Consider the following 23542-nt stretch of genomic DNA (forward strand, 5'->3'; position numbering starts at 1 on the left):
TGATTGATTTTGAGTTAAATTTTTTAGACGATGTAAGGTTTGTATCTAGATCCTTTTTTGTTTTTTTGTTTTTTTTTGCATGTGGACATGCAGTTGTTCCAGCACTATGTGTTGAAAAGACTATCATTTCTTCATTGTATTACCTTTGCTCCTTTGTCAAAGATCAGTTGAGTATATTTATGTGAATTTATTTCTGGGCATTCTATTCTGAAAATATTAATTTTTCATCTTATTGCGCATGGATAGAGACATCAAAAATGCCAATCATTTCAAAGCAGCGAAACTATTCATGTTTTCCTGACTGGTTAATCTCCCCTCAGAACCAGCTCTACATTGCTAGCATGATTTTTTTTTCAGGCCTTTGAGCCAGAAATTGCTATAAAAATGGGCTTTTTTAAAAACAACTCTCTTCTGTTACTTGAGTTGAAAACCATTTTAAACAGTTACTAAAATAACAGCAGATTAAATTTCTATGCCGTGGTATAACTCTATGTATCAGAGATGTCAAGAAGTGACATTATCTTTGCATATTATATGCTATATTGATATGCAAGTGTATGACACGCCTTGTTTACACAGAGGGAAATTTAGTTTCAGTACATTTCTGGACTAAACATTTCTGGGTTAAAGTACAATTTCGGTATCTGAAAGGGGGATCTGCGAGCTATCCATGCTAACATGGGGAAAGTGTCAGAGGAGGAGCCTTTCCTTCCCTTCGTTGCCATTAGCACAGGTCTCCAGGGCATATCTTTTCTCCTGGGTTTCTATGTTTGTTTTACTCACTGCCTCTCGTTCCTCTGCTTAGGACGTTTTCATGAATAAGCCAGAAGAGAGTCAGCACAGAAGCCTCCCCACAACCTGGAAAAAGAAATGAGCTTTAACTTTGAATATCACACAGACATAGTGAGGTAAGTCATTTTTAAAAAAAAATCAGTAGAATGATTTTTAAAGGAGTAGTGTTATCACAGATATTTCTATTGGCATATTGGCCTAACTTTTCCCACTTCTCAATAGGGAAATATGACTTAGCTATAGTATCAAAACAAGAAATGGCATATGAGCAATTGGTAAAGTATCCAAAAGTGTTTTTGCCATATATACATACATGTAAGAAAAAGCATAAGAAAAGCTAAAGGCAATCAAATGTGTTAATTACTGAGACCCTCAAACTGATGTTAGTCCTTTAATCTTGTACTTCCTGTTGCATTAGGTAAAAATGCGTTTGACAATAAAAGTTAAATTTTTATTCCAAGATGTTTCTTGAGCATCCCATTGTTTACTATCTGTAACAATCAGGGACTGGAACCAATAATAAACCCATGTTATTAAGGAATTGATCACCTCTTCTAGTAGAAGTGTCAACACATGACAAATACATTTCAGAATAGGTTTATTTGAGCAATCTTGCTTTCCCATTCTTTACAATTATTGCCCTCTGATTTATCTTGAATATTTAGCTGATATTTGAATCCATATTCAAAAGCTAAAGAAACGAATGTATTTTGTTAAAAATCACCATAAAAATTCAGCTAAATAAACCCCCAAACCAAAATTATTTCTCTGAAATCATACAACAATATTAGCTTAAACTGAGGGGCCGACCCTGATTGTATAAAAGGCTTTTATTCAAGTAATCCAAGGCAACAGAGAAGAGCACTTGTTATTAACTTCACCATAAAAAGGCAGCAGGGGAACAAATACAATGATTGTTGTGGAGAAGCAAATGCTAGATGAATATGTATATTTATGAAATGTATATACATACTGAAATGAAAACATATATTTAGAAGTTGTCTCCAATCTGCTAAGTCATATCTAATATACCACTGATTATATTTGTATGCGTTTTCTTATGAAATGGAACAATGCCAAGTGAGTCATAACACTAGACTTCAATATTTGTAATGTTACATTTTGAATCCTTTGTTTAACGCATATTACCAGAATAAAGTGTTTGAAATTACACCTTTTATAACCCATACGCAAAGCAACTTCTCTGACATACAAATTATTCTGACATACAAATTATTTGAGTAATCTTAAAATAATGTGATGCACAATAAAACTAGAATATCATCTATTGAGTTTTTATAAATATTTTCATTTTTTCCTCTATGAGCTTTTTTACAACTTATAAATGTCTTCTATAAAACATGATGTTATTTTCTCTAATAATTTAAAAGTGCTACATGAACTATTTCACTGTTTTTTCATCTGTTCCTTAAGTCAAATAGAAAGTCTATTAAGAAAATCATTTATAAATTTAAATCCCTAAATTGGTAACCAGTAAAGTATAAACTCATTCTACTTTAATGAGTTCAAGTTTTACTAGTGTTCATGCATAATGATCTTGAGATATAACTGTTTGCAGAGAGGAAATTCATATATTCTCAAATGCCTTAAAAGTATTATGTAGAATGTAACAATAGTGTTCTGCTTAAATTTTAGTGTATGATTTTTTTAACTTGAAGAAACAGGGAATTCCTCAATGTTAAAAATTTAAAATATTATTAGCTTCACTTTTTTTTTTTTTAAAAAAGGATGGTTATTAAATTGGGCATTTAATCTGGAAAATTCAAATCTAGATATATGGATTGAATGGTCCCTAAGTAGCAAATGGAGTCTATTTTGAATGGTTAATTTATTTTCAAGCATACACACTTCCTCTGCTATAAAATCCCTCAATTTGATCCAGTTGCATCTGTCTTTCTTGTTTGTTTTAAGTGACTGAAATAAAAATAATCACAGTTCAAGCTTTCCTTACCTACTCAGGGAAGAAGGAAAGAGGGTACGCCGTGGTGCCAGTCTGGTAATCATTGATGAAAAAGTGTCAGGGAAGAGCAGTCATCTATGTTTGTTCAAGGAAAGTTGATCCTGGGAAACAATATTAAATATTTTATAGACCAGAAGTCCTACTTAAGGATTAAAAAAATCAATAAACATTGTACCCAACATGTTGGTTGTAATAACACAGCATATATTGCTGACCATACATCATCACTTTTCTCTTGCCTGCAGTGCTTCTTTCAAACATTTGCACATTTCTCCCTGAGCACTAAATAACAGAATCATTACCAACATAATAATCAGCTTAGGATCAGCAGATATGTAAGTAAAATTATTTAATGACACATTTCTTTAGGAATTATAACTGTACTAAACTACATTCTTCTCTCTGAAAATTTTATTTTGATCACTAGAGCTTGTAGACACTAACATGTGACTGCAAATGTAAGAGTTCTTAAACATGAAAGTTTGTATGTACACAAAGGATTGAAAGAAATCTTTTAAAACATGAATTTAGTTTCTATGTCTGCAGGTGGATACTAAAAAGTGTAAAACATGATCCCTGGCACTTAGCAGTTGATGATATGGTTGGAGGAATCCAGGAGACTACACAGGAAACAGATGATGATTAATGGCAAAACCAGAGATAATAACAGTAATTTCCAAAGGAGTTTCAGAAGGTGAAAAATGTAGGTTAACAACTCAATAAAGGTCATGGGCATTTGAGAGGAATAGTAGCATTATGTGGATACTCGAATAGGATCTGAAAAAAATTGAGGGGAAGAAGAGGATCAGTTCAAATGTCACTCTAGAGCTACTAGCTTCTTTAGATTCCCATCTAATGCTTTCCAAGCAATGGCACTTGTTGCTAAATTGCTTACTCCTTCTCCCCTTCCCTCCCACTCCCAACACACTCTCCTTACATCCTTATGAACTACTAAAGGGCAGAGCAGGATCTTCATTTTTGTATTTCCAGAGTCTTGAAGGTGCTCAATAAATATTTGTTGAGTGCATTCTTGAATGATTACAAAGCAATACAAGCAAAAGCACAGGGCAGAAATAAGCACAGCATGTTCTGATTTTACTGAAAGAACTAGCTGTGCAGAAGAAAGAATTTTATATTGCAGGTAATAAAAGATAAGTCAAAATAGCTCAGGAGAAGTCAGATATTTGAGGACCTTGCTTGTCCAGATGAGCATTATCTTCTCTTTGCTTGATTCATGATTATAATTTCTCTTGGTCAACCCAGTCCCATTATCTCCCAACCTTCTGTGACCAAAAGATAACACTAATGAGATCTGAGATCCTCCTTCGGTATCAATCCTTAGGCTTCATTCTGCCCCCTATCTGTGACATATAGAAAGTGAATTTTCTAAAGATTAATCTGGCCAAGTACAGAATGAATGAGAGAACTAAGAGCTATTGTGAAAGACTTGTCTAGAGGACAATACTGGAGAAAGTTTTAAGGAAACCACCAGAGAGGAATAATCGAAAGAAACGGGTATTGATAAACTGTAATACAGGATATCAAAGAAAGGGGAGCAGTTAAATAGACTCCAAATTTCTGTGAGAGTGTAACTGTGCTTTTGACAGATGTAAATGAAGGAAGAAAATGCTAATGGATCTGCTACAAGGAAAAGATGGCAAGTTTGTGTAAGGCATGTGGAGTTGGGGATGATGCAATGACACATAGTGGAAATATCTTAGAAATATGAGGAGGTACACGTGGAAATAGAAATGACAATCTAAATATAGTGAAAGTTGATGCTGCGAGTATGGGTAAGATTTTAAACATGGAAGAGAGCTCTGGACCAGGAATTTTAAAAGTATCTGAATGATCTAAGTGTCTTTAAGTTGCTCAATCTCTTCTCTGTAGATCGAGGATAATACCTCTTCTCTTTACCTTATGGGGAAGATGTAAAAGTGAAATGGGGGTAAGACTATTTAATAACATAATGCATTTTTTATTATTTTATTTTTATTTAATATTTTGTGGGAAACAATAATCATAGCAACAACACTTAATTGGAACAATTGCTAAACTCAAGAAAGTCACGTGGTTTGTTAGTAAGTGTAGACAGTAATTCATTTGCTCTGTTGTATATAAATTGTCTAGATTCATTTTTACTTCTCATGTAGCAGTGAAAATGGTGCTCATAACTAAGTAGATGTTTCAGTGAAATATCCTACCATGGCCACATTTAATATATTTCTTTGATGCACTTAACTTTTGTTCCCAGTGTCATGAAATGTAGTCCACAGAATAGTACTCTCATCTTATACGTTACACATACCCTCATTGTTTACAGCTAGTTAAGTATTTATATCTGGAACTTCTCTTTGATGAGCCCTTTGACATTTTACTCTTCTCATTTTCAGAAGTTCCCTTTCTTCTTCCTTCTCTGACTTCTTTTGTTCTAGAGCTCCATTTCAATCTCCCAGCCTGTGTGAGCTCATCTCTAATGTCTCATTAGCATTTTTCCTACAATTTCTCAGAGATCTTAACACTTAGGCAATTTTTGCATTTCTTCAAAAATTTTAAATATTTGAGTAAGTAGCTAAATATTAACAATACATAAATTTTAAATGCACATAAAATTAGTAGAAATACAAACCTTTTTAAGTGATACATTTTAATGTTATGTAGTAGAAATTCTAAGCTGATTTTTTAAAACTTTTTATTAATACATACTAATTATACATTTCATGGGGGTACATGTGATGTTTTGATAAATGCATACAAGGTGTAACGATTAAATCAGGGTTACTAGGATATCCAGCACCTCAAACATTTATCTTCTCTTTGTGTTAGAAATACTTCAAATATTCTCTTTTAGCTATTATGAATTATTACATATCATTATTAACTATAGGAACCCAACTGTGCTATTGAACATTAGAACTTATTTCTTCTATCTAACTCTGTTTGTATTCGTTAACCAACTCTTGTTCATCCCCAAGCCCTCGTCTTTCCCAACCTCTGGTGACCATCATTTCTATTCTCTGACTCCAGGAGATCAACTTTGTCAGCTCCCATGTATGAGTGAGAAAATGCAATATTTGTCTTTCTAGTCCCGGCTTATTTTGCTTGACATAGTGACCTTCAGCTCCACCCATGTTGCTGAAAATCAGAGCACTTCATTTTTTTAAATGGATGAATAATGTACATATACTACATTTTTAAAATCCTTTCATCCATTGATAGATTTAGGTTGATTCTATATCTTGGCTATTATGAATCGTGATTCAACAAACATAGGGTGAGGGGTACAGGTATCTTTTTGATATATTGATTTCTTCTCATTTTAATAAATACTCAGTAGTAGGATTGTTGAGTCATATGGCAGTTCTATTTTTAGTTCTCTTAGAAATCTCCAAAGTGTTTTCCACAATGCCTATACTAATTTGCATTTTCATCAACAATGCATAAGAGTTCCTTTTGTTTTCTACTTTTATTTCAGGTTTGGGGTACATGTGAAGATTTGTTATGTCAGTAAACATGTGCCATGGGGGTTTATTGTACAGATTATTTTATCACCAAGGTATTAAGCCCAGTACCCGATAGTTATCTTTTTTGCTCCTCTCCCTCCTCCCAGCCTCCCCACTCAAGTAGATCCCAGTGTCTGTTGTTTCTTTCTTTATGTTCATAAGTTCTTATTATTTAACTCCTACCTCATGAGTGAGAAAATATGGTATTTGGTTTTCTGTTCCTGCATTAGTTTGCTAAGAATAATAGCCTCCAACTCCATCTATGCTCCTGCAAAGACATAATCTCATTCTTTTTATGGCTGCATAGTATTCCATAGTGTATATGTACCACATTTTCTTTATCTAATCTATCATTGAAGGACATTTAGGTTGATTCCATGTATTTGCTATTGTGAATAGTGATGCAATGAACATTCATGTGCATGTGCCTTTATGGTAGCATGATTTATATTCCCCTGGGTACATATCCAGCAATGGGATTGCTGGATCAAGTGGTAGCTCTGCTTTTAGCTCTTTGAGGACTCACCATACTGCTTTCCACAATGGTTGAACTAATTTACACTTCCATCAGTAGTATATAAGTGTTCCCTTTTGGTTGAACTAATTTGCACTCCCACCAATAGTATTAATATATAACTTTCCCTTTTTTTTCACAACCTTGCCAGCATCTGTCAGCTTTTGACTTTGTAGTAATAGACATTCTGACTGGCGTGAGATGGTATCACATCATGGTTTTGATGTATATTTCTCTAATGATCAGTGATTTTTTTTTTTCATATGCTTGTTGGCTGCATGCATGTCTTCTTTTAAGAAGTGTCTCTTCATGTCCTTTGCCCAATTTTAATGGGGTTGTTTGTTTTTCTCTTGTAAATTTGTTTAAGTTATTTATAGATGCTGGATCTTGCACCTGTGTCAGATGCGTAATTTGCAAATATTTTTTGTCATTCTGTACATTGTTTACTCTGTCGATAGTTTCTTTTGCTGTGAAACAGCTCTTAAGTTTAATTAGATCTCACTTGTCAATCTTTTGTTTTGTTGTGATTGCTTTTGGCATGTTCATCATTAAATATTTGCCTGTTCCTGTGTCCAGAATGGTATTGCCTAGGTTGTCCTCCAGGCTTTCTATAGTTTTGGCTTTTACGGTTTGAGTCTTTAATATATCTTGAGTTGATTTTTGCATATGGTGTAAGAAAGAGGTCCAGCTTCAATTTTCTGTATATGACTAGCTAGTTTTCCCAGCATCATTTATTGAATAGGGAGTCTTTTCCTCATTACTTGTTTTTGTCAATGGCTTTTGGGTAAATAATAAAATTAAGGGGGAAATCAAGAACTTTTTGAAAATAATGAGAACAAAGATACATGTACCATAATCTCTGGGACCCAGTTAAGGCAGTATTAAGAGGGAAATTCATAGTGCGAAATACCCACATCAAAAAGTTAGAAAGATCTCAAGTTAATAACCTAACTTTATGACTGAAAAAATTAAAGAAGCAAGAACAAATCAACCCTAAAGCTAACAGAAGTTGAGAAATAACACAAATCAGAGCTGAACGAAGGGAAATCGAGACATGCAAAACCATTCAAAAGATCCATGAATCCAGGAGTTGTTTTTTGAAAAAATTAATAAAGTAGGTAGGCCACTGGCTAGACTAATAAATAAGAAAAGACAGAAGACCCAAATAAGCACAATTGGAAATGATGAAGGGAATGTTACTACTGACCCAAAGAAATAAAAACAACCATCCCAAACTGCTACACACACCTCTACGCACACAAACTAAAAAATCTAAGAGAGATGGACAAATTCCTGGATATATACACTTTCCAAGACTGAGCCAGGAAGAAATTGATTCCCTGAATAGAACAATAATGAGGTCCTGAAATTGAATCAGTAATAAATAGCCTACCAGTCAAAAAATGCCTGGACCTGATGGATTTACAGCTGAATTCTACCAGATGTACAAAGAAGAGCTGATACTATTCCTACAGAAACTATTCTAAAAAATTTAGGAGAAGACACTCCAACCCAACTCATTCTATGTGGCCAGCATCATCTTGATACCAAAACTGATATAGGCACAACAGAAAAACAGAACTTCAGGCCAATATCCTTGATGAACATTGATGCTAAAATTGTCACCACACTACTGGCAAACTAAATCCAGCAGCACATTGAAAAGCTAATCCACCATAATCAAGTAGGCTTCATTCCTGGGATACAAGGTTAGTTCAACATACACAAATCAATAAATGTGATTCATTACGTAAACAGAACTAAAGACAGACACTGCATGATTATCTCAATAGACACAGAAACGTCTTTCAATAAAATTCAACACTGCTTTATGTTAAAAACTTTCAATAAACTAATTATTGAAGGAACATACCTCAAAATAACAAGAGCCATCAATGACAAACCCACAACCCCCACAACCAACATCAACTGAATGGGCAAAAGCTGGAAGCATTCCCCTTGAAAACCTGCAAAAGACAAGGATGCCCTCTATCATCACTCCTATTCAACATAGTATGGAAAGTCCTGGCCAGAGCAATCAGGCAAGAGAAAGAAATAAAAGACATCCAAATAGGAAGACAGGAAGTCAAATTATGTCTATTTGCAGATAACCTAAATCTATACCCAGAGAACCCCCTAGTCTCATCCTGAAAGCTCCTCCAGTTGATAAATAACTTCAGTAACATTTCAGGATACAAAATCAATGTACAAAAATTACTAGCATTCCTATACACCAACAGCAGAAAAATTGAGAGTCAAATCAGAAAGGCAATCCCAGTCACAATCACCACATAAAAAAATAATACCTAGGAATACAACTAACCAGGGAGGTGAAAAATATTTACAGTGTGAACTACAAAACACTGCTCAAATAGAGAAAACACAAACAAATGGAAAAATATTCCATGCCCATAGATAGGAAGAATCAATATCATTAAAATGGGTATGCTGCCCAAAACAATTTACAGATTCAATGCTATTCTATGAAACTACTAGTGACATTCCTCCAGAACTAGAAAAAACTATTTTAAAATTCGTACGGAACCAAAAAAGAGTCCAAATAGCCAAGCCTATCCTAAGCAAAAAGAACAAAGCTGGAGGTCTGATGTTACCCAACTTCAAACTATATTACAGGGCTGCAGTAACCAAAAGAGCATGGTACTGGTACAAAAACAGGCACTAGGTATACAAAGAAGAGCTGGTACAGAAACTATTCTAAAAAATTAAGGAGAAGACACTGTATTCTGATATAAGCTCAAAAATAAGGCTGCACATCTACAACCATCTGATACCTTGTCATCTTTGACAAAGCTGACAAGAACTCTTTTTTCTCTGTAACCTCACTGGCATTTGTCATGTTTTTGATAATAGCCACTCTAACCGAGGTAAGGCGATATTTCATTGTAGTTTCTATTTGCATTTCTCTGATAATGTGATATTGAGCATTTTTACATATTCTTGTTAGTCATTTGTGTGTTTTTGGAGAAAAGTCTATTCAGATCCTTTGCCCACTTTTTGATGAGATTTTTTTTTTTTACTGTTGAGTTGTTGGACTTTCGTGTATATTCTGAATATTAGCAGCTTGTTGGATACATAGTTAGCAAATATTATCTTCCATTCTACAGGTCGTCTTTTCACTCTGTTGATTGTTTCCTCTGCTATGCCGAAGTTTTTTACTGTAATATAATCCCATGTGTCCAGTTTTGCTTTAGTTGCTTGTGCTTGTGAAGTCTTAGCCATAAAATCTTTGCCTAGACCAATGTCCTGAAGTGTCTTATGATTTCTTCTAGTAGTTTTATACGTTTTGGTCTTACATTTTAGTCTCTAATTCATTTTGAATTGATTTTTGTATATGACGAGAGACAGAGATCTAGTTTTATTCTTCTGCATATGGATATCCACTTTTCCCAGGACCATTTATTAAAAAGAGTGTCCTTCCCACAATGTATGTTCTTGGTACCTTTGTTAAAAATCAGTTGACTGTAAACGTAGAAATTTATTTCTGGATTTTCTATTCTGTTCCATTGGTCAATGTGTCTGTTTTATATCAATATCATACTTTTGATTATGATAGCTTTATATTATATTTTGGTGCCAGATAATTTGATACTTCCACCTTTATTCTTTTTGCTCAGAATTGCTTTGAGTGTTAGTGGTTTTCTGTGGTTTCACAAAAATTTTAGGATTGTATTTTCTATTTCTGTGAACAGTGTCATTAGTATTTTGATAGGGATTACATTAAATCTCTAGACTGACTTGGGTGGTTTAGCCATTTTCATTAAATTAATTCTTACAATTCATGATCATGGGATGTATTTATATTCTTTGTGTGTGGCCTCTTCAATTTCTTTCATCAGTGTTTCATAGTTTTCATAGTAGAATTCTTTCACCTCCTTGATTCAATTTGTTCCTAGAGTTTTTTGTAGCTATTTTAGGTGAAATCACTTACTTGATTTTTCTTTTTTTTCTTTTTTTTTTTTTTTTTTTTGAGATGCAGTCTTACTCTGTGGCCAGGCTGGAGTGCAGTGGTGCGATCTCAGCTCACTGCAATCTCTGTCTCCCAGGTTCAACTTTCTTGATTTTTTTTTCCAGCTAATTTGTTATTGGTGTATAGAACTGTTACTGAATTGTGTATGTTAGTTTTGCGTCCTGCAACTTGACCAAATTTGTCAGTTCTAAGAGGTTTTTGCTGGGGTTTTTAGATTTTTCTACATATAAAATTGTGTTCTCTACAAAGAAGGACAATTTGGCTTCCTCTTTTTTCAATGCGTATGTCTTTCATTTTTCTTCTCTTGCCTGATTGCTCTGGTGAGGGCTTCCAGTATTAAGTTTTAGAGTGATGAAAGTGGGGATCTTTGTCTTGTTCCAATTTTTAGATGAAAGGCTTTCATCTTTTCCCCATTCAGTATGATGTTAGGTGTGGGTTTATCAAAAATGGACTTTATTATATTGAAATGTGTTCCTTCTAGGCATAATTTGTTGAGAATTTTTATCATGAAAAGATGTTGAATTTTATCAAATGCTTTTTCTGTATCTGTTAAAATAATCATATTTTTTGTCCTTCATTTTGTTGATGTGATGTATTACCTTTATTAGTTTGTGTGTTTTGAACCATTCTGGCATCCCTGGGATAAACCCCACTTGATAACGTTTGACCCCTATATCAGCGAGTTTCATCTTTGTGTGTTTTCATTACGGCAAATATCATCCTTTCGCTTCCAAATATAGTACCTCTGTGAGCATTTCATGCAGGGCCAGTCTAGTGATGATGAATTCTCTCAGTCTTTGTTTATATGGAAAATATTTCATTGCATTTTTTAAGGATGGCTTTCCTGGGTAAAAGTTTTCTTGGTTGGCAGCATTTTTTTTCTCAGCAATTTGGATATATCATCCTATTCTCTCCTGACCTATAAGTTTCCCATTGAGAAACCAGCTGTTAGTCTGATGGGAATCTCCATATATATGACTGGACTCTTTTCTCTTGTTTTTAGAATTGTCTCTCTTTGAATTTTGATAGTTTGCCTGTAATGTGCTTTGGAGAAGACCTTTTTGAATTGAGTCTATTTGGGAATTTTGAGCTTCCTATCTCAGACTGTCTATGTCTCTTGCAAGAATTGAGAATTTGGGCCACTAGGTGACATATGTAAGTTCCAGCAGTGGAGGATTCAGATGAGTTGGTCCTCAAGCCTCCAGAAAGCATGCTCAGGTGCCAGCAGTGGCAGCAGTGGGTCAGGTGGGTAGGTCCTCAGACCGTTAGGTGGTGTGCATGATATTGGAGTGGCAATAGTGAAGGAAGATTAACCTTTGGATTCCGAGTGGCATACATGGGGGCCAGCAGTGGTAACAGCCAGCTGGGTAAGTCAGTCCCCAGGTCCCTGGGTGGCATGCATGAGTGGGTACCAGTGGTATTGGCAGTAAGCTTAGCAGGCTGCTCTTTGGGCTCTCAGGAGGTATGTGCAAGGATGAGTGACCAGTTAGGTTAGACCCATCTTTAGGCCCCTGGATGGCTTGCATGTGCACCAGTAGTGGCAGGCAGAGCTGGTCAATTGGTAGGCCCCCTACACAGCATGCATGGGCAGTGGCAGTAGGTGGGATAGACCACCCTCAGGCCCCAGACAGTGTGCATGGGTGCCCACAATGGCAGGCATGGCAGCTCCTTGGAAGATGTACACAGGCACTGGGAGCAGGGCAGACCTGTCCTCAGGCTCCTGGATAGTGCATGCAGGCACTGGTGGTGGCAGGTGGCAGAGATGAATCGCCAGGTCTCTAGAAGATGCGTCCAGGTGCCAGCAGAGCCAGCAGCATATGGGCCAGGCCTATCTTTAGGCTTCTGGATGGTGCACACAGGCGCTGGCAGCAGCAGGCAGGCTAGGAAGCATAAGACATTTTGCAAATATATATTGTTATTCTTCTCCATATTTATTTCCCTGCCCCACCCATGATCATCTTTCATAATAAAAATAAATCATCATATGATAATTAGAGTAATAACATTAACAACTAAGTAATCACATAACACATACTTCTTAATATGCAAATAAATTTAATTTATGTTCTACTCTGTATCACAGAGATGAAGAAATCTAGAGTAATATAAGATAAAATATAGAAAAGCAATCTTGTTTCTTCAGTTTAGTAAGTGCTAAGCATTGTGCAATTAGAGTTATATGCATTATTTAATTTAATCTTCATAGCAACTCTATAAAGTAGAAATTATCCTGTTATGTCAGTGTGATATGTAAGCATTTAGGTAACTTTTCTATGGTTCACATAGGTAATGCCATATCATCCTCTAATCTAGGATGATAGTAACATTATTGTTTCATTTACCACTCACGGGGACAAAAATATGGCCAATTAGACTATAACATGCCATCAATTTCAATTTGTGCCTCAATTTCAGAAATGTTACATGTACAGGAAAAAAATGCATCTTGTTAATTGATGAAGTATTATAATTGATAGCTATGAATCCTTTTTTGCTTTCAATCAATACACAATACCACCTCCCAAAAGAAAACTGATTTATAAATCCCTGTTTCAGGGGTGTCATTGTTTCTCTAATACTTGGTACCACAATCAGTTAGATTTGGAGTATGGTCCAATGAGCTTTAAGCCAAACAAGCAAGCAAGGAGACATATATTGTTTCACCAGCTGTACCCCATTTTATTTCATGGTATTTCCCATTAAGAAGAATCATGGCAGGATCTGAGACTCTCAAGCTGTTCTAAACATGAGACCACTACTGATAGTGCTGAATTTTTTGAAATTTACAGCCAGAACAGTTCTTCTGTGATAAGAAAGAATCAAGTGTCCAAGAGAGATTTAGAAATGACTGAAAACTCTCTTACAAAGAAGAGAGACCATAATACCCAAATAAGTTGTCAAATAGATGTCTAGTTGGCTTCATTAAAAGCCTTACAATCAATGAGGATTCAAGATATATTTTGTTGCATTACTAATATGAGGTTTTTTTTTTTTAATCATGATCCCAAAAAATAAACACTGAGAATGCAAACAACACAAAAAATATTTGTTTGGCTTTACAAAGTGCATTGAAAATTATTTATGTTATTTAACTCACATATTGTTACTTTGAAATTATGTCTCCCCTCCAAGTACTAACCATGCCAGATCCTGCTTAGCTTCTGAGATCAGATGAGATTGGGTGTGCTCAGGGTGGTATGGCCATAGACACTTTGAGATTATGTCTATAAAGCAATCAATAAAGGTAATACTGAAGCCACTTGTGAACCATATACCACAAATGAGAAATTACATTGTAAGTAGTCAGTAAAATATTTCCACAAAACATCAACTACCTTCAGTCTCTCTAATGCTGTCTCCAACCTCCAGTCCTATGTATCTCTCTAAGACTACACACCCACACACAGTTAGAAGGAGCAGGTGTCACCTCAGAAATCACCACTCAGCCTAGTATATACTTCAGATCCCTTAGACATGTTAGTTAAGGAACCATAAAAAGCCATGAGACAAACCAAAGATCAAAGAGAAAGGGAAGGCAAACACACTCATCCCAGTTATTTGCACTAAGTTAAAAAAACTCCAGATAGAATCACAAGTGTTTACCTGATCCATATAAGACTGTGAACTCCAGGAGGGCAGTGCTGGAACCCACTCGTCTGTATTCCCAGAGTTTAGCATGGGGTGACACTCAGTAAAAATTGGATGGGGCAAGGCATGATGGCTCACACTTATAATCTCAGCATTTTTGAAGACTGAGGTGGGATGATTTTGAGACCATCTTGGGCAATAAAGCAAGACCACATCTCTACAAAAATATTAACTGTGTATCAGGCATTGTGGCACATATCTGTAGTCCCAAAATCCTGATCCTAATAGTTATGTAGGAACCATCCAACCCAATTTTGCATAACTAAGCAAATATAACTTAAAATAATTTTTGACCAGGAGTTTTATGACAAATGAATTTGTTAAGAATAATCAAAGCCACACTTTTTTAATGAGAAGATAATCACATTTACATATACATGATAAGCTCTAAAAGATAACTTAAGGATATTCAGTGGGTTATGCTATCAAACTCTAGATTCTTTTGCACATATAATAACCCATAACTGGTGAAGCAGGGGAGTAGCTATTATCCTCTGATAGCTCCCAAGCTATTGTTTGCTTCAATTGTCAGCAACTGAGATGCTTATGCTTGACTTCAGAGCCCTCCTTACTAATTATTAGTCTTGTTTGCTTGCTTTTTGTGTTTAAGTTTTATATTTTATCATATTTTTAAAACATTTTATGCTCTTGGTGATGCATTTCATACATAGTTCTTGGGATATAGTTGGTGCTTCCATAAACATTTTTGAATGGAGGAATAAATGAGTAATCATACTTGTGCTGTCAAAAACTTCTTAAACGGTAGCCTCTCTGAAGACAAGAACTACAACTTGGTAAAGCAGTGCAATGTGTACAAAAAAATTTCTATAGGAACCTTTATGATTCACAGTGTATTTTTATGAACAGCATTTTATTTCATTCTTGCGATAGCCTTGTGACTGACATGAAAGTAAACACATTACATCGTAGTGAGTGGCAGTGTGTATAAGACACAGAGGAAGGAATGATTGACTCTATCTGGGAAGGCATCCTGCAAGTGTTGACCTACAAATTGAGTTTTGAAGGAAAAATAGATTGCTTTCAGGTGGGCCTGAGCAGGATAGACATTCCAGATAGAAGGACTAGCATGTTCAAAGGCAGATCAGGCATCATTATTCCCATTTATTAAAGGCTTAAAACCCAGTTAGTGAGTGATAGGTAGGACTTGAATCTACTTCTGATTTTTAAGTCCTGCATTATTTCACTACATTATATTATCCTTCTAGTTCATTTAGTATTAGCCAATCAGTTGGTATACCCTGAAAGACAGGAACTGAAAAAACAGCTGCAGGCTTCCTCAGAAATAACTTGTTGGGTCACTACAGTAAAATCTATAAAGAAGAAAATTCAAAGATAAGTAATAATCTGTGAAAATAAATCTAGACAGCAACAGGAAATAAGGACACAGCATCAGAGGCAACCAGCTGAAGGAAATCAAACACCTAATAGGTGCCCTGAATAAACATAATAACAATACTAATCCTGAAAATAAATCACTGTGAGTATCCAACTTTGGAATACACCCCAGGAGAAGATTAAATAAGTCATCATGAAAACAGACCAAGTATGAATCCACTAAAAGGAAAATATTTTATTTTTTAAAAACCACACTAAGTTAATAACTATTTTAAAAAATCTTTATATAAAACCTATTAAAAGGTCCTCACATCCCACAGTAAACATCGTTTTTGCTATAAAAATGTGAAAATATTTTTATAATTTTCCTTTTTAAGTGCTTTGGATCTGACTAGTTTATTTAATTTATGATCATCAAGTATCCAGCATTCATGGTACATGCTTCAGAATTCTTGTAAGTGAGGAAACTTAACCTAAAAATTGTTTTCAAATATTATAAAATGTTTGTAAACATTAACTATTAATCAAGCTTATATAATATTTCATTTTAAGGCTACTAGGTATTTTCAAATTAATATTACCATGATTTTTCATATTTAGGGGCCGATAAATTGTATCTTTCACATCTACTAAAAAAGCCATAAATCCCTGGCATTGTATCTGTATGTCCACATTGGCCAGTGTATAATAAAGGACCTACTTAAAAATTTATATATGTACATATGATGTGTGCAGATTTAAAGTAATGAATCTAAGTTACAGGGTCAGGTGTACTCTTCTATTTTTAAAATATTTATATTTTATTTTGATATTTTACCTGATTTTGGTAACAGATTTCTAATCTCAAGAAGAATAGCATCCAGGTAGACTATTGCAGTTTCTTTCCCTATGGCTTACAACATTTTCAAATGCAGAGCTGACCTTTTGTCATTTACATACAAGTCTACTTAGAGATAGTAGGATACATACAATGAGACCTGTCACAGTGCTGCTTTCCTGCACAAGCTGTCAGGAATTAAACAGTGTTAAAAGTGCACACTTTAAAAATGCTCAATGAGTTGAAACTAAGTGACATAAAACAAAACAAGAAAGGCAACCATTTTTTTCCCCCAAAAACTATGTGATGTGGTTTGGATGTCTGCCCCTCCAAAAGTCATGTTGAAATGTGATTCCCAGTGTTGGAAGTGGGCCTGGTGGGAGGTTTGGATCATGCGGGGGGGAGGGGGTGGTTCCTCCATGAATGGTTTAACAATATCCCCTTGGTGACAAGCGAGTTCTGACACAGTTCACAGGGGATGTAGTTATTTAAGAGTCTGGGGCCGGGTGCAGTGGCTCACGCCTGTAATTCCAGCACTTTGGGAGGCCAGAGCAGGCAGATGACCTGAAGTCAGGAGTTTGAGACCACCCTGGCCAACATGGTGAAACCCCATCTCTACTAAAAATACAAAAATTAGCTGGATGTTGTGGCAGGCACCTGTAATCCCAGCTACTCAGGAGGCTGAGGCAGGAGAATCACTTGAACCCAGGAGACAGAAGTTGCAGTGAGCAGAGACGGCACCACTACTCTCCAGCCTGGGTGACAGAGCCAGACTCCATCTCAAAAAGAAAAAGGAAAAAAAAAAAAAAAGAGTCTGGGACTTCCCCCTTCTCTCTTTTTCTTGCTCCCTCTCCTGTCATGTGACATGCCTGCTCCCCTTTTGCCTTTTGCCGTGATTGTAAGCTTCCTGAGGCCCTCAACAGAAGCAGGATGCTGGAGCCATGCTTGTACAGCTTGCAGAGTCTTGAGCAATTAAACCTCTTTTATTTATAAATTACCCAGTCTCAGATATTTCTTCATAGCAAATCAAGAAGAACCTAATACTAGATGTCAATAATTTTGCCATCCGGCCTTCCCCAAAAGCTTTCTATCAGAGGCATATACTAGGAGTCTTTAACAAGAAGGGAATTTGATTTAACTATAAATGAGATTAAGTCCCCCTTCATCCACACATCTAAGCAGATTTTGTGAAGAAGTGGTTTTTGTGGGGGAAACACCTTATTCAAAGTATGAAGACATTCCAGCTTGAGTACTTTAAAATCATGTTCTAAGTTTAACCTGAAAAGTCAATTATCCCAGAAAACCCCCAGGAAATCAGAGTGAAGACAGGCATCGAAATTAAGCTACCAATGTTTCTCCTATTCTCAGTTATTCCTTTTTTTTTTTTTTTTTTTGAGGCGGAGTCTCCCTCTGTCGCCCAGGCTGGAGCGCAGTGGCCGGATCTCGGCTCACTGCAAGCTCAGCCTCCCGGGTTCCCGCCATTCTCCTGCCTCAGCCTCCCGAGTAGCTGGGACTATAGGCGCCGCCACCTCGCCCGGCTAGTTTTTTGTATTTTTTAGTAGAGACGGGGTTTCACCGTGTTAGCCAAGATGGTCTCGATCTCCTGACCTCGTGATCCGCCCGTCTCGGCCTCCCAAAGTGCTGGGATTACAGGCTTGAGCCACCGCGCCCGGCCAGTTATTTCTTTTAATGACTGAAATTCTCAGTTATTTCTTTTTTGTTTCTGACTCTGACCAAGAAATGGAGCAATAACAGAAATTATGACTTGTCTGGATACATCTTTCCATCAGGCTTGTATTGAAGCCCTGTAATATTACACAGGATTACAGAGTAAGCATCAACAGTGACAGTGGATGGTAGCTCAATTAATAGACATTCATTCATTCACCTATTTATTGCACATTGATAGTGAGAATGTGGTCTGTTCTTAATGCTTGGGATACAGGGACATCTCTGCCCTAAAGAAGCTCAAAATCAGGTATAAAGCTATGAATAAATTATTTATAAATTGGAATCAATATATTAACAAAGAAAGTGATAAATATAAAGTAGAAGCCTGTACAAATGTACAGTCACAGAACAGAGAAGAAAGAGATTAATAACATTTGCAAAGACTCAAGAAAGAGTCATCGGAAATGGTAATATTTCTTCTAAGCATGTAAAGATGAGTAGGAGTTTACCAGATGAGAGAAAGCTCATTCCAGGCAGAAAAAAGACTGTGCAAAGGTCCATGGTTTGAAACATAACTAGTGTATTTGGGGAACTTACATTTAGCTTGAGATTCCTGGAGCTGAGAATACACGTGTCTATTGAACACTTGAAATGTGTGTGGTATCAAAAGTTAATTAACGTGATAATATTCTGGGTAACCTGTTGTTGTTTGGACGTATTTCTTTTATTTGGTTAGTTGGTTTTTCCTCTCATAATGTGGCTACTAGATAATTTTAAATTACATATGTAACTTGAATTATATTTTTATTGAACAATGCTATCCCAGAGTGTAGAAAACGAAGAACTGGCTGAGCGCGGTGGCTCACGCCTGTAATCCCCGCACTTTGGGAGGCCAAGGTGGGTGGATCACGAGGTCAGGAGTTCAAGACCGTCCTGGCTAACACAGTGAAACCCCGTCTCTACTAAAAATACAAATTAGCCGGGCATGATGGCGGCGCCTGTAGTCCCAGCTACTCGGGAGGCTGAGGCAGGAGAACGGTGTAAACCCGGGAGGCGGAGCTTGCAGTGAGCCGAGATCGCGCCACTGCACTCCAGCCTGGGGGACAGAGGGAAACTCCCTCTGAAGAGCCTTTCGTGACGTGAAAGATAGTCTCCACTTGCTCTCCGGAAAAATCTCGTGTAATAATCAAAGAGCAGTCATGGGAGGTAGTGTGATAGGGACATTGCAGGGTAGGAAAATCTTGCAAAACTCCTAGGAAGGCAAAAAGGAGATGATTGAGGCAAGAGCACAAAGGTAATCGCCACTTAGGTGGGTAGATCTGCATGATGAGAAGAGGAAGATTAGTTGGACGGAGTGATCACAGCCCAGAGCATAGCACACATGGTTTTACAGTGGCTTGCATCACAAGTTCTCATCATCCTCATCATCCAATTATTAGGACTTTGTATTTCCCAACGGAAGCAGGAAATAGCGCCTGGCTGCACTTTAGACAGTGTAACTGCAGGTTACACTGGGCCTCCTAACTTGGCAATGTGACTTTACTTAATGAACACTCTTCCTATCATTTAATACCCACCTTGGGAATAGACCTTATCTTGGCAGACAACTGGTCATACTCTCCAGGAACAAGCAGAAAACTGAAGGAAGTAATGTTTTCAAGGCAGCAGATGGCACTCTTTTCTATGCTTCAGTACTAAAAGTTTCAATGAAAGAAGCTCTGTCTGCTATAGAGAATCAAAAATTTAAAAGACTGCAGCACTTTTCAGGAAAGTGAGGGATGCTTGGTTCTGAAGTCTAATCTACACAGAAATGTTCATGCCAAGTTCTACAAATTTATTCTAAGGAAATGATTTGAGAGAAGGAGGGCATGGAAAGCATGCAATGCCCATCCAATAATGGGCATTGCAGCACCGTTTGTAAAATTAAAAGCAATATAAATACTCATAGATACGATATGGGGAAGTTTTTGTCCATGTAGTTAATATAATATAATACAATATAATAATATAATATAATATAACCATAAAAATGATAGCAGTTGAAAAATGCTTCTTGGTTAGATACAGTAAAAATGGTATTTATATAAAACAATCTTTGATCTGTAAATACATAAAAATTATATGTATTATACATGTACATATATACACACATGAATGTTAGACTGAAATTTTTGATACAAAAATAAACGTAGTTGTTTAAGGGTGCTGGTATTATTAATGCCCTCGTTTTTCACATTTCAAGTAGTATCTAAGTAATTGCCTAAATATGACAGCATAGCTTCCCCTCCTAAGAGAGACTTACCCAGGAAGCACCAGGGTAATCTGTGCTTTAGGTAATTTTGAAATAGGGAAAGAAAGTTAAAATAGTCAAAGACTCACCAAAGCAAGTTGTCAGGCAATGGGAAAATTGACCTAGCATAGTGTCTAGAGCTAGCTTTCTCTAGAGTTGCTATTGGACCTGATGCAGCATTTCTTACCTTCCTTGAGGAAGCTGTTAAGAACTGGCTACTCGAAAGTGAGGCTCTAGTGTTACAATTCCAGAGCTCGCATCCAAAAAGTACATGAGGCTGTAATGATGGATAGTTGTTGGAATTACCATTGTTCTCACTGGCCCCAAGAAAGGGATCTGTGGCTCTGCAATGGGGAGAAAGACAGGTTGCTCTTTGCTTTCCATGTCAGCAGTGTGGCTCAGAAGGAAGCACCATAGCCGCAGTCACCCCAAGGAAGTATGAGGCACAGTCTCTAAACACCACTGAGGCATCACCGCTGCAAGATTCATTCCACCTTAGGGGAGGCAAGACAAGGCTGAGTGTGCACTGTGTAATTACCATTTACTGAGCCTCCATTGTTAAGCAATCTTCGTGTCAGGTGCTTTATGAATGTTATACGCCTTACCTTCAGAGCAACTCTAGACAGGTTTTACAAGCTCCACTTTGCCCAGAAGGAAACTGAGACCCAGAAAGATTGAGTATTATATCCAAGCTTTCTTAATAAGAAAATTACTGAGTTGAAATGAAACTCAGCCAGCTGATGCCATGCTCTTTTCACAACACTACATGAATGCAAATGGTCTCCTCTCCTGAAACCTGGCATACAGTGGCTCCTGGAGAAGCTTCTCCTTAGCTCTGAGGGGCTAAAGAAATGAGAGCACAACAGAATACTGAGTTTCAAGTTACTCAGAACTCCCTCAGGAAAACTTCCTTGTTTTACAAATGTGGAAAATGAACCCCAAGGGGATAAGATTCTATTTTAAAACAATATTTGCACAATACTGTTATGGACTGAATTATGCCTCTCCAAAATTCATATATTGAACCTCTATTCCCTAGTACCTCAGAATATGACTGCATTTGGGGTAAGAGTCACATTTAGGTTAGTTTTTATGAAACGAAAGAGCCGTATAATGCCAGGGAACAGGCTTTCATTCTAAATGAGATTCTTTCTCCTTCTGAGATTAAGCTAAGTAAAATGTCTTGTGGACAGAATCACAGAATATTAGAGACTACTTGTTGAGATTATCTCACCTCTTCTCATTGTCTAGATGAATACATAGGACCGAGAAAGACTTTTTGTGCTTATTGTACCAAGATATGGTTCTCTCTTTCATGAAATTGAGAGAACTAGAAATCAACAAGTAATTGGCAGCAATTCGTGTCAGTATTGCTCTTATGCATTTAGCTATAAACAGAAGGGAGATATTTTTAATATTTTCTTTACTTAAAAAAGAAATACTACAAACAAGTTGATATTCTTGTGGCACAGTAAAAATCCTTTGTCTATTCCCAATTTGTCAAAAGCACAAGAATTTTCAAGCTCTTGACAGGACCCTCAGAATTTAATCATTTAAAAAAAATGTTTTGTTTCTATTGAGAGTTCTTCTCAATTATGTCCAGTAGGTGGCATTACTTTAACCACACAAAGCAAGAAAACCATGAAAAAGCCAGAGTAATTCTGACACAGATCAGAAGCTCTCAAATGTTGGTCTTCAGACTAGCAATATCACCATCACTTTGGAACTTGCTCAAAATGCAGATTCTTAGACGCTACCTCAGACCTATTGAATCATAATCTCTAGGGAGGGGGTCCCAACAATCGTGTTTTAATAAGTGATTATGTTGCATGCTAAAAGGTGAGAACCACTGAGATAGAAAATCAAGTTTGCATGAAAATCAGACAATAGTTTTTCACGCTGAGGCAACATGATAATATACATTGCAAACGTTATTTCCTAATGAATGCAATGTTCTTTTTTCAGAGTCAGCGTGGACAAACCTCAATCATCAATATCATTTCTGTTGGCCTTATTAATTACTTACTATGGGCCTAGTATTTCGCCAGTATCAACTCATTTACTCTTTATAACAACCCAGCATGGCCAGTGCTCTTATCTCTGTTTTTACAGATGAAGAAACAGAGGCTTTGATGTCACAAGACTGACTCCTATTATGCAACAAGTAAATGAGAAGACAGTACTCAATATCAGCGAGGTCTTGACACCAAAGCCCTTGCTTTTTTTCTTTATGCCCATGTAGGGCTGTATTTTAGTGAATAAAAATACAGAACTTCCAGTTAAATTTTAATTTTAGATAAACAACACATTTTTTTAGTATATATCCCATGCAATATTTGAAACATACTTATACTGAAAATGTATTTGCTGTTTATCTGAAACGTGATTTGATTAAGAGTAATTTTACCTGACAACCCTATGCCATTGTCTCTATCTGTTTGCATTCCAATCAGTTGCAGAAAAAGGAGCTAGAAAATAATCTTTCTTAAGTGTTCTTAGGAGTAAATCTGAGTTTGGGCCTCACTCCAGAAGCTGCAGTTTAATATCAGTCCCAGGTGATTTGTATGCACATTACTGTTCAAGGAGCAATGCCCTTAGAATGCGTACAATCCAGAATGACTGTGGTCTAGAGCTAGGGACAAAATTTAAAGACCCCTCTAGACCTGAGAGTCTATGAATCTATGAAGGAAGTGAATGTGAGACAGAATAACAGTTTACTATTTTTTGCACTTACTTAAAATTCTGATACAACTCCATATGAGGCAATAAAAACATTTAAAAATCAGTAAATATTTTATGTATAGAATTACAATACTTGAATAGGTTTTTGAGGATAGGAACAAAATTAAGCAGAATTTTACAATTCTTTTGTAAAGCATCACAAGAAATATCTTTAATATTGGATTTCAACTCTCTTCTTCAAGTCACAAACAGAATAGTTACAGCAGAAATAATGCTACTCATTTTATAAGTAAGAATACT

The 23542-nt window shown here is 36.3% G+C and overlaps 1 protein-coding gene across 2 annotated transcripts in view; it reads left to right on the plus strand.

The window, feature by feature from the left end:
* The first annotated feature begins 814 nt into the window (after positions 1-814).
* The window catches only part of LOC105489979 (potassium calcium-activated channel subfamily M regulatory beta subunit 2), a 415168-nt gene continuing 392440 nt past the window's right edge, over positions 815-23542 (plus strand). The window contains exons 1-2 of one of the 2 annotated variants that reach the window (XM_011755167.3): positions 821-908; positions 3019-3108. In XM_011755167.3, the coding sequence (XP_011753469.2) occupies positions 3107-3108 (2 nt within the window). In that variant the 5' untranslated portion in view covers positions 821-908; positions 3019-3106. Of the gene's footprint in view, positions 909-3018; positions 3109-23542 lie in introns of both variants that reach the window. The other variant, XM_011755164.3, reaches the window with a different exon arrangement.

Source organism: Macaca nemestrina, chromosome 2, assembly GCF_043159975.1.
Source record: "Macaca nemestrina isolate mMacNem1 chromosome 2, mMacNem.hap1, whole genome shotgun sequence".
Taxonomy (NCBI): Eukaryota; Metazoa; Chordata; class Mammalia; order Primates; family Cercopithecidae; genus Macaca; species Macaca nemestrina.